The following is an 11,686-nucleotide window of genomic DNA, read 5'->3' as shown; positions in this document are numbered from 1 at the left end:
TGCTTATGTGGTGCTGAGGAATCGAACCCAGGGCCTCATGCATGCAAGGCAAGCGCTCTACCACTGAGCCACCTTCCCAGCCCCTTATTTTTCTTTTTTCCTTGGCATTACTGGGGTTTGAACTAAGAGATTTGCAAGCTCTCTTGGCTTGCTTGCTTGCTTACCTCGTGTTCTATCACTTGAGCCATACCTCCAACTCTGCTTTTCGCTCTTGAATTTGGAGATGGAGACTCATGAACTTTTTTGTTCAGGCTGGCTTCAAATCTCAATATTTCCAAGTAGCTAAGATTACAGACATGAACAACTGGTGGCTGACTACTAAACATTTATTTTCTTTTTTTCTCTTTGTTTTGTGCCAGTACTGGGGCTTGAATCAGGGTCTGGGTGCTGTCCCTGAGCTTTTGAGCTCAAGGCTAGCACTCTAGCACTTGAGCCACAGCTTCACTTCCAGCACTTCTGGTAGTAATTGGACATGAGAGTCTCATGGGCTTTCCCATATGAGTTGGCTTCAAATCTGGATCCTCACATCACAGCTTCCTGAGTAGCTAGGATTATAGGTGAGAGTCACTGAGCCCTGCTCTCATACATTTTTCATTAGTAATTCATTAGGGTGTGATATTTTGCCACAATATTACCAAAATTATCAACTAGCCTTCTAGTTGAAAACTGGCAAACAGAAGTGAAAAAGGGATTCCACTGAACCACAGTTTAACTAGTTCTACTAGAATTTGTACTGATAAGATACAATCTGTATATTATAAATAACTACTAATAGGATCTAGCCCCCATCACCTTGGAACTTATTATCCAAAGTAGGAAAATTACAATTGTATCTTTTTTATAGTCTTATTGACCCATAATATATTATTTTGAACTTCTTACTCATTTCAGCTTCTGGACACCACCAATAGCCAGAATATCTATCAAACTCTTCTTGAAGAACAAATGTAGCAACTCCAGCCGATCTGGGATCATCTTCCATGTTGGCTAGCTCTAGATAAACATAAAAGACAAAATTATTTGAGGAGGCTGTCACACCCTTTCCTCCCCTCAGCACAAAGCAAAATTAGTTTATTTGCAAAGGGAGCTGAAAGTAGTAATGAAATGTACACCCAAATGGAGTGGGTTCAAGTCTAGATTCCATCATTACCATCATTACCAACTTTGGGCAAATCACTCAATCTCACTCCAATGTAGTGTCTCATTTGAAAATGAGGGTAAGATTGAAGCCAGTGCCTTGGGCATTTCAAGACAAACACAATACCACTTTGCTACTCAGCCCCCCTCTTTTCTTTTTGTCGGTTGTGGGGCCTGAACTCTGGGCCTGGGTGCTATCCCTCAGCTCTTTAGCTGAAGGCTAACACACTACCACTTGAGCCATAGTGCCACTTTTGGCTTTTTCTGCTTATGTGGTGCTGAGGAATCGAACCCAGGGCCTCATGCATGCAAGGCAAGCACTCTACCACTGAGCCACCTTCCCAGCCCCTTTCTCTCTTTTCAAGACAGGGTCTCACCATGTACGCTTGAACTAGTGATTTCCTTGCATTCAACTTACAGGAGTATGCCACCATTACCAATGTTTTTTCACCTTAACCACTCCTTTTCTTTCTTCCTTTCTTCTTCTATCTCTTTTTCCTTTTTCTTCCTGTGATAGAGTCTCATAGCCCAGACTGGCAATCCAGGCGAGCCTGAAACTTGTAATCCTCTTGTCTCCTCTAGTGCTAGGACCACAGGGCCGAGACACCATGCTCAACAGCATAGCTCAGACTAGCTTTGAACTCACTATCCTTCTTTCTCATTCTCTTGTTGACTACGGGTATGTGCCACCATAGCCAGCTCACTTGTTTGTTAAAAAGATTTAATTAATGCCATATTCTAGCAGCTTTAAGGTTTTTGTTATTGAGAATAAGAACGTTGTTGCTCATACCTATAATCCTAGGTATTCAGAGGACAGCATTTCAAGAGCAACTGGGGCAAAAAGTATACTAGACTGTCAGGACATCAGGAGGCAGAGATGTGGGGAACTATGGTTTGAAGCCAGCTAGGCAGAAAAGTCAGCTAGACTCTATCTCCAAAACAACCAGTAATTTCTTTGCTGGGGCTGGAGGAATAGCCCCAGTGGTAGAATGCCTGCTGAGCAAGGAAGCCAAGTGAGTTTGAAGCCTTGAGTTAGAAAACTGGTATTGTCAAAAAAAAAAAAAAAACAAAGAAAACAAAAGTTTGTGAGATCCCCATTTGAAGAATGAAAGCTGGGTTGGGTGCCAATGGCTCACACCTGTAATCCTAGCTACTCAGGAGGCTAAGATCTCAAGATCACCGCTCAAAGCCAGCCCAGGCAGGAAAGTATGTGAGACTCTTATCTCCAATTAACTACCAAAAAACCAGAGTGGTGCTGTGGCTCAAGTGGTAGAGCACTCGCCTTGAGCTGAAGAGCTGAACAGCACCCAGGCCCAGAGTTCAAGCCCTACAACTGTCAAAAAAGATAAAAAGAAAAAAGAATAAAAGATGGGCCAATATGTAATTGTTATCCCAACTACTGGGGAAGTATAAATAGGAGGATCTGAGTTCAGGTTGGCTCAGGCATAAACTGGAGACCCTACTCAAGAAATATGTATGGGGGCTCAGTGGTAGAGCGCTTGCCTTGCACGCATGAGGCCCTGGGTTTAATTCCTCAGCACCACATAAGCAGAAAAAGCCAAAAGTGGCACTGTAGCTCAAGTGGCGGAGTGCTAGCCTTGAGCTGAAGAACTGAGGAACAGCACCCAGGCCCCGACAAAAAAGAAAGAAAGAAAGAAAGAAAGATGTATGTAACTCTAACCCTTCTCTTAATCATCTTTATGGTAACAATAAAAAAGTTGTAAAAAAAATTAAAGCAAAAAGGGCTGGAAGAGTAGCTCAAGTGTCTACCTAGTATGCTCAAATTCTAAGTTCAAACCCTAGTACCATCCAAAGAGAAAAAAGAAAAAAAGAAAAGATTTTTTTTTTGGGGGGTCTGGTCTTGGGGCCTGAACTCTGGGCCTGGGCACTGTCCCTCAGCTCTTCAGCTCAAGGCTATCGCTCTACCACGTGAGCCACAGCACTACTTCTGGCTTTTTTCTGCTTATGTGGTGCTGAGGAATCGAACCCAGGGCCTCATGCATGCAAGGCAAGCGCTCTACCACTGAGCCACCTTCCCAGCCCCCCAAAGAAAAGATTTTTTATGAACATTTATTTTAGTTTCTTTTTTTGCCAATCCTGGAGCTTGAACTCAGGGCCTGGGCACTGTCCCTGAGCTTCTTTTGCTCAAGGCTAGCACTCTTTTACTTGAGCCATAGCACCACTTCTGGCTTTTTCTGTTTATGTGGTACTGAGGAATTGAACCCAGAGTTTCACACATGCTAGGCAAGTTCTCTACCACTAAGCCACATTCCTAGCCCCTCTTTTTTTTTTAAATACTTTATTATAAAAATACTGTATAGAGGGGTTACAGTTACATGAGCAAGCTAATGAGTACATTTCCTATCTAGCATTGTTACCTCTTCCTTTGTTTTTCCCCTACCCTCCCTTCCCTACCACCTCCACAACTACACTCCTACTCTTTCTCCCTCCCCCCTCTCCTCCTAGCCCCACTTGTAGTTTCTTTTGAATAAATAGCTAAGAGTCAAATGGCTATGTTCTGTGATATGCATGTTTAATTTTGTAAGAAACTACCAAACAAGCTGGGCGCCAGTGGCTCACGCCTGTAATCCTAGCTATTCAAGAGGCTCAGATCTGAGGATCGAGGTTCAAAGCCAGCCCAGGCAGGAAAGTTCCTGAGACTCCTATCTCCAATAAACCACTAGAAAACCAGAAGTGGCGCTGTAGCTCAAGCAGTACAGTGCTCGCCTTGAGCTGAAGAGCGCAGGGACAGCACCCAGGCCCAGAGTTCAAGCCCCATGACTGACCAAAAAAAAAAAAAAGCAAACTACCAAACATTTTTCTTACTCTCAATGTGTGCAAGCTCCTCTTTAACATTCGATATTCTCAATCTTTTTCACTTTTGTTAGCCTAGTAGGTATGTAGGGATCACTCTTTCTCTCTCCTTCTCTACCCCCATATCAAGACAGGGTCTTGGTATATAGCCCAGGTTAGTCTAGCACTCCTGGCCTCAAGTGAATGACCCTACCATCCTCACATCTGCCAGCTCAGGCAAGTTTTATTTGTTATCTTTGCAGATCTGCAGATCTGTATTTTTGACATTGTAGGATAGGAAGATGCAGCATGAACCAATCATCCCTTATTGTAATGGAGTCCAGAAGACTGAGCTGGAATTCAGAATTTGGAACGAGTCACTATGCTGTTCACCTGTCATAGATCATGTAACACTTCTAGCAGGGCAGCTAAAGAAGCTGTAATCAAATACCCCACTATTCTTGAAGCAAATTTATAAGAAGGCACACTAAGTAGGACTGCAATTATAAATATCCTAAGGTCACTTCAGGTCAGATTATGCTATTAAACATCAAGTTAATGAAAATTAAGCTCAGTTTTCAGAAATCTTTGAATTTTGCAATTAATAATAGAATGAAGACGAGGGCTCAGTTTTCTTGGACGTTTCAAATACTCCAAAATTATACTACTAATATGATTTTTTTTTTTTTTTTGGCGGTCATGGGGCTTGAACTCTGCGCTTGAGCGCTGTCCCTGTGCTCTTCAGCTCGAGGCAAGCACTCTACCGCTTGAACCACAGCGCCACTTCCGGTTTTCTAGTAGTTTTTTTATTGGAGATAAGAGTCTCATGGACTTTCCTGCCTGGGCTGGCTTTCAACTGGGATCCTCTGATCTCAGCCTTCTGAGTAGCGAGGATTAAAGGCTTGAGCCACCGTCACAAGCGCTAACATTTTTTTTTTTTGGTCCAGTCATGGGGCCTGAACTCTGGGCCTGGGCTGTCCCTCAGCTCTTCAGCTCAAGGCTAGCACTCAACCACTTGAGCCACAGTACCACTTCCAGCTTTTTTTTTTTTCTTTTTGCTTATGTGGTGCTGAGGAATCGAACCCAGGGCCTCAAGCATGCAAGGCAAGCGCTCTACCACTGAGCCACCTTCCCAGCCCTGCTAACATGATTTTATATTTTGCTCTCCTTCAGATTTGAGGAGAGGTACTATTCATTTGAATCTCCCTATCACTTATAATAGACCTCAATTATTCATCATTTTATCCTCCCAATAAGAGAAATTATTTGGGAGAAGTTGGTGGTTTTTTATTTTTGAATTCCTCTACCATCTTAAGAACAGAATAAACACATGCACATCTGATTAAACTTATCGTGTGTGTGTGTGATGCTGAGGCTCAAACCTACCATCAATCCCCACCCCTGAGGGTGTGTGTGTGTGTGTGTGTGTGTGATGCTGAGGCTCAAACCTACCATCAATCCCCACCCCTGAGGGAGTGTGTGTGTGTGTGTGTGTGTGTGTGTGTGTGTGTGATGCTGAGGCTCAAACCTACCATCAATCCCCACCCCTGAGGGAGTGTGTGTGTGTGTGTGAGAGAGTGATGCTGAGGCTCAAACCTACCATCAATCCCCACCCCTGAGGGAGAGTGTGTGTGTGTGTGTGTGTGTGATGCTGAGGCTCAAACCTACCATCAATCCCCACCCCTGAGGGAGTGTGTGTGTGTGTGTGTGAGAGAGTGATGCTGAGGCTCAAACCTACCATCAATCCCCACCCCTGAGGGAGTGTGTGTGTGTGTGTGTGTGTGTGTGTGATGCTGAGGCTCAAACCTACCATCAATCCCCACTCCTGAGCTGTTTTTCTGGGCAGAGGAGATGGGATGATCTGGAGGGTGAACTGAAGCTCTCACGCTGGTTAGGTAAGCAGTCTACCACTTGAACCAAATAGAAGCCTTTTTTTTTTTTTCAATTATATACTTTTTGCTGAGACAAGTTTAGATTTCTTAATTGAAATTTTATTTTAATGTGAACAGCTTTTGGAAAATTGTGGTACTCTGTGTGTATGCGCATGTGTATTCTTACTAGTACTGAGGCTTGAACTGAAGACCTTGAACTCCCACTCAGCTTTTTTGCTAAAGGCTGGTACTCTACAACTTGAGCTATACCTCCACTTCTGGCTTTTTGTTGGTCATTAGAAATAAGTCTCTCAAATTTGTCTGCCCAGGCTGACTTCGAACTGATATTCTCAGCCATCAGCCTGTTAAACACCTAATGGCAGTCTTTTTTTTTTTAATAATTTTTTATTGAGAATAAATTATTACATAAATTCCATAAATTTCACAGTATTGTAGAATAGTGATAGTTAAAGTTGCAAACACATTTTAACCTTTACAAGACAAACTGTCATTCTCTTAGTCTATAAAGTTTATGAATTCTACAAGCTTTGACAGTACAACTCTTTCTTCTGCGTAGTGGCTGTCTTAATAGGCTGAATGAACAATTATTAGAGGGCTACTATGGTGCTGTTTGAAAATGAACTAAAACAAGGTAGCACTGTACAGGGCTGGCTTACCCTCTGTACTTTTTTCATAATTAAAAAAAGTTAAAGAGCAAAGTTTCAAATACAAAGATCACCAGCTTGTGTGGGTGGATCTGAAGAACTATGCCTTACCATTGTGCACATAGGTGAGCCTTCTTTCTTCTCTGGTGACAATGTTGGATATCCAGATATCATTGCTGTGTATAAAAGCAATCCAGTCTGGATCAGCAGGACATAATTTTGGGTCCATCCGTATGTTGGGACAACTAGTTTCCACTAAATTGGGCTGTAAAGGTTGTTGCTAGAAAAGTAAACAACATTTTAAGGTGAATATCAGGCTTATAGATCTTATAAGATGAATATTTCTGGGTAAAATGTCAACTTTGATAATAGTTTCAAATGGCCTCCCTCCATTCCCTCTCCTTTTTCACAATACTAGGGCTTAAACTTAGGGCCTTTGGCTAGTTAGACAAGTATTACATCATTTGAACCATATTCTCTTTTTCATTTATTTATTTTTTGTTGTTGGTTGTAGGGCTTGAACTCAGGGCCTAGGAGCTGAATCTGAGCTCTTTATGCTTAAAGCTAGGACTTTACCACTTTTGAGCCACAGTGCCACTTCAAGTTTTCTGGTGATTAATTGGAGATAAAGAGTCTCAGGGACTTTCCTGCCTAGGCTGGCTTTGAAAGGTGATCCTTAAATCTCAGCCTCCTGAGTAGGTGTGACCCACTGACAACAGCTCAGTTAGTATTTTGAGATACGGTCTGAATAGCTTTTTGTTTGGATTGGTTTCAAATCTATCTCCTCATAAAAAAGACTAAAAGCAGGAGTTACTAAACCTAGCTTCTTCATGGCTTTTAACTTTTTTTTTTTTTGTCATAGGGCCTGGGTGCTGTCCTTCAGCTCTTCAGCTCAAGGTTGGTTTTTAATTTATAAAGGATTAACTTGTCCCTCTATGAATAAAAAAGCTAAAGGTGGGGGCTGGGAAGGTGGCTCAGTGGTAGAGTGCTTGCCCTTGCATGCATGAGGCCCTGGGTTCGATTCCTCAGCACCATATAAGCAGAAAAAGCCAGAAGTGGAGCTGTGGCTCAAGTGGTAGAGTGCTAGCCTTGAGCTGAAGAGCTGAGGGACAGCGCCCAGGCTCGGAGTTCAGGCCCCACGATCGGCAAAAAAAAAAAAAAGCTAAAGGTAATGGGAGATATTGTATTATATCTTGATAATATAACAATACACGGGGACATGATAAGTTATACAGGACTCTAGGCATCCACACAAAGTGAGACCAAAGGAGGACACTCTTAGAAGAGGAACACAAAAGGGCAGTGCCTATGTGCCTCTGATCATATGAAGTAAAATTTATTGAATTTAACTCCAGGACATGGAAACAAGAAGTTTATTCCATTGTTTAAAAAAAATAAAAGACACTATGACAACATTTTGTAAATTGCCCCAATTTTTTTTTTTTGCTGGTCCTGGGGCTTAAACTCAGGGCCTACATACTGTCTCCAAGCCTCTTTGTGCGCAAGGCTTAGCACTCTGCCACTTGAGCCACAATGCCACTTCTGGCTTTTTTGAGCAGTTTATTGAAGATTGAGTCTCACAGGGACTTTTCTGCCTGGGCTGGCTTTAAACCATGATCTTCAGATCTCAGCATCCTGAGTAGCTAGGATTACAGGTGTGATGTGAACCACTGTTACCCGGCTTGTCCAAATATTTTTAATAGAGTAATTATTATTTTAAAAATAACTGTTTAAAATATTTTAAATACTATTTATTGCATATTTATTAAATATTTAAAAATTCGTTTTATCAATACAAATTTTTACTCATAAAAATGTAAGGAAAGCCAGGATCCTCACAAGGCTATCAAAATATCTCTAATAGTTCATAAAGAATTTCCAAATAGATAAAATAATTTTCCTTCCTTCCTTTCTTCTTTCCCTCCTTCCTTCCTTTTCTCCCTTCCTCCTTCCCTCCTGCCTTTCCTCTCTCCTTCCCTCTTCCCTCTCCCTTCTTCATTACGGGGGACTGAACTGAAATTCAAATGCTCCACCTCTAGCCCTTGTGCTTTTGTTTATCTATGAACTATGGGGCTGACTTCCTCAGAGTTAGCCTTGGACCTTGATCTTCCTACTTTGGCCGCCTCAATAGTTTGGAGTATGGATGCGTGTCACTATTCCTAGTCATAGCAAGTGGTATGAGAATTTAAAAAACTGCACCTGGGGCTGGGAAGTGGCTCCGTGGTAGAGCACTTGCCTTGCATGCATGAGGCCCTGGGTTCGATTCCTCAGCACCACATTAGCAAAAAGAAAAAAACGGAAGTGGTGCTGTGGCTCAAGTGGTAGAGCACTAGCCTTGAGCTGAAGAGCTGAGGGACAGCGCCCAGGCCCAGAGTTCAGGCCCTATGACCGGACCCAAAAAACAAAAAACTGCACCTTACTGTCCCTTAAAAAATTAACTCCTGGGCTGGGATGTAGCTCAGTGGCAAAGTGCTTGCCTAGCAAGTGCAACGTCCTGGGTCCGATCCCCAGCACCAAAAAAGAAAAGACAAAAAAAATACAGTTAAAAAAATACCCAAACAAACAAAAACTTAACTCTTAATAATGAAAATTAGTATTATGCTTGGTTTCAGTACAATTAAATTCTTTAACTGATAAGCAAAGAGAAGTTCTTTTTATTTATTACTTGCTCTCCTGCCTTGGGTATAAATAATCTTAAAACAGACAGTATTAGTATAATGGACCTCCAAAGAAGCAGTAACTCCAACTTACAGTAAATCCTTGTGGCCCTCCATCTTTCACATGGTAAATTCCACTACCAGCTTGAAACAGAAATGTCCCACTTCCTTGGTGATAATCATAAGAAGCAATTCCAACTGTTCCAATGCGTTTTCTTTCTCTTAATAATTCTTCTTCTCTAGAATACATTCCATAGTCCAGTGTTGCCTAAGAGAGAAAGAAAGGTCACATATTCCAGTTGTAAGGTCTGCCCCAGTCCAGGCAGGCCCTGTGCAGATAGCTCCCTATCTCTAAATTTCCACCCAGTATCTGTGTTACCTAGGTAGCTGGCAAACCTGGAAGCAGTAACCTCCCCCTCCTGCTAGGTCATACCCTGGCTCAGGGATGGGTGGCCTCTTTTTTCGGCCATACCTCTCCACCATGCACGGTGGGGGCAGGAGTTTGGTAAATAAACTTCTTTCCCTGCCTGAATAGCGCATGGTATTCTCTTCATCAGCTACCTAATGAAAACTACCTATTTAATATACCTTACACCAGTCTTCTGAAAACTTGCCTTTGTTTTTAATCACTGAAAGCCTAACATCTCCAATACTATTAAATCTATTTTATTTCATTTTTTTTTGGTGGGGGGACGGGGGAGGGGGTCTGGTTGTGGGCTTGAACTCTGGGCCTGGGCACTGTCTCTCAGCTCTTCAGCTCAAGGCTAGCACTCTACCACTTGAGCCACAGCACCACTTCCGGCTTTTTTTTTCTGCTTATGTGGTGCTGAGGAATCAAACCCAGGGCCTCATGGATGCAAGGCAATTGCTCTACCACTGAGCCACCTTCCCAGCCCTCATATTTATTTATTTTTGTGTGTGTACTGGGCTTGAACAAAGGGCCTCCTACTCTTATTTGGCTTTTTCTGCTCAAGGCTGGTCCTGTACCACTTGAGCCATATTTCTATCCAAATAACCAGCAATGCTGGTCACATACTTTTCTGCCTGGGCTGTCTTCAAACCTAATCCTCAGATCTTAGCCTCCTGAGGAACATGAGCCACCAGCACCTGGATTTAGTTTTTAATTGTATAGAAAGATGAGGTGGGGCATGGTGATTCACACCTGTAATTCCAGCTGTTGGGGGTGCAGAGATTGGGAGGATCACAGTTTGAGGCTAGTCCAATAAAAAGTTAGTGAGACTCCCATCTCAACAGAATGAGCCAAGCATGATGGTATGGACCTGAAATCCCAACTATGAAGGAAGAATAGATAGGAAAAAATACTGTGGTGCTAGGGTGGCTCATTGTAAAAACTCTATGGCTTGAATGGTAGAAACTCTGCCTAGTAAGCTCAAGGCCTTGAGTTCAATCCAAGCTGGGGGACGGGGGAGGGGGGGGGGCGCCAGGGGGTTAAAGCCAGGTGCTAGTGGCTCATGTATTTACTCTTAGATACTCAGGAGGCTGAGATCTGAGGATAATAGGTGGATGCCAGCCTGGGGCAGGATAGTTTGTGAGATTCTTATCTCCAATAAATTGAGGGAGGGCGGGGGAAGAAAAACCTAAAGTGGAGCTGTGGCTCAAGTGGTAGAGTGCTAGCCTTGAGCAAAAAGTAGCTCAGGGACAGTGTCCAGGTACCCAGGCCCTGAGTTCAAGCCTTAGGACTGGCAAAAACAAGAAAGAAAGGAAGGAAGGAGGGAGAGAAAGAAGGAAAAAGAAAGAAGGAAAGAAGGAAAAAAAGAAAGAAAGGAAGGAAGGAAAAAAATATCAACCTTTCTTATAACCCAGGATCAAGCTGGGTAAGAGCCTCAATACAGACTCATGCTTATAATCCTAGCTACCCAGGAGGTTGAGATCTAAGGACAGTAGTTCAAAGCCACCCTGAGCAAGAAAAATCCAACTCACCTTCAATTAACTAGCAAAAACCTGGAAGTAGAGGTATGGCTCATGTGTAGAGTGCCAGCTCTGAGCAATAAATCTAAGGGATAGCACCCAGGCCATGAGTTCAAGCACTTGTACCAGAATAACAACAACAAAATGATCAATAAATCTAAGGGACAATAAATCTAAGGAACAGCACCCAGGCCATGAGTTCAAGCACTTGTACCAGAATAACAACAACAAAATGATATACTTTATATATCTGAAGGACTGACATTGATAAAATATGTATATTACTACTGGTCTGAAAAGAGGTGGAAACGAATACCTATGTACTCATTTTTTACTTACCTACTTACCTATCTACCTACTTACCTACCTATCTACCTGCCTACTGGTAGTATTAGGGATTGAAGAGTTTGAGCCACCTCTCCGTCCCCTTGTGCACTGGTTATTTTAGTTCTTTTTGGTGCCGGTCCTGGGGCTTGAACTCAGGGCTTGGGTGTTATCCCTGAGCTTTGTGGTGGCTAACTGGAGATAATAGTCTCAAAGACTTTACTGCCCAAGCTGGCTTCAAACTATGATCCTCAGATCTCAGTCTCCTGAGTAGCGAGGATTACAGATGTACTAATTTTTTTTTTTTTTT

At 42.6% G+C, this 11,686-nt stretch overlaps 1 protein-coding gene across 1 annotated transcript in view; it reads right to left on the bottom strand.

The window, feature by feature from the left end:
• The window catches only part of Dpp8 (dipeptidyl-peptidase 8), an 80,242-nt gene that overhangs the window by 47,380 nt on the left and 21,176 nt on the right, over positions 1–11,686 (bottom strand). The window contains exons 4-6 of the mRNA XM_013009910.1: positions 9,218–9,391; positions 6,578–6,746; positions 883–993 (exon numbers count right to left, since the gene is read on the bottom strand). Coding sequence (XP_012865364.1) covers positions 883–993; positions 6,578–6,746; positions 9,218–9,391 — 454 coding nt within the window. The remainder of the gene's footprint in view (positions 1–882; positions 994–6,577; positions 6,747–9,217; positions 9,392–11,686) is intronic.

The sequence above is a fragment of the Dipodomys ordii genome, unplaced genomic scaffold (assembly GCF_000151885.1).
Source record: "Dipodomys ordii isolate 6190 unplaced genomic scaffold, Dord_2.0 Scaffold11, whole genome shotgun sequence".
NCBI classification, from domain to species: domain Eukaryota; kingdom Metazoa; phylum Chordata; class Mammalia; order Rodentia; family Heteromyidae; genus Dipodomys; species Dipodomys ordii.
This window is presented reverse-complemented; position numbering and strand designations above follow the sequence as displayed.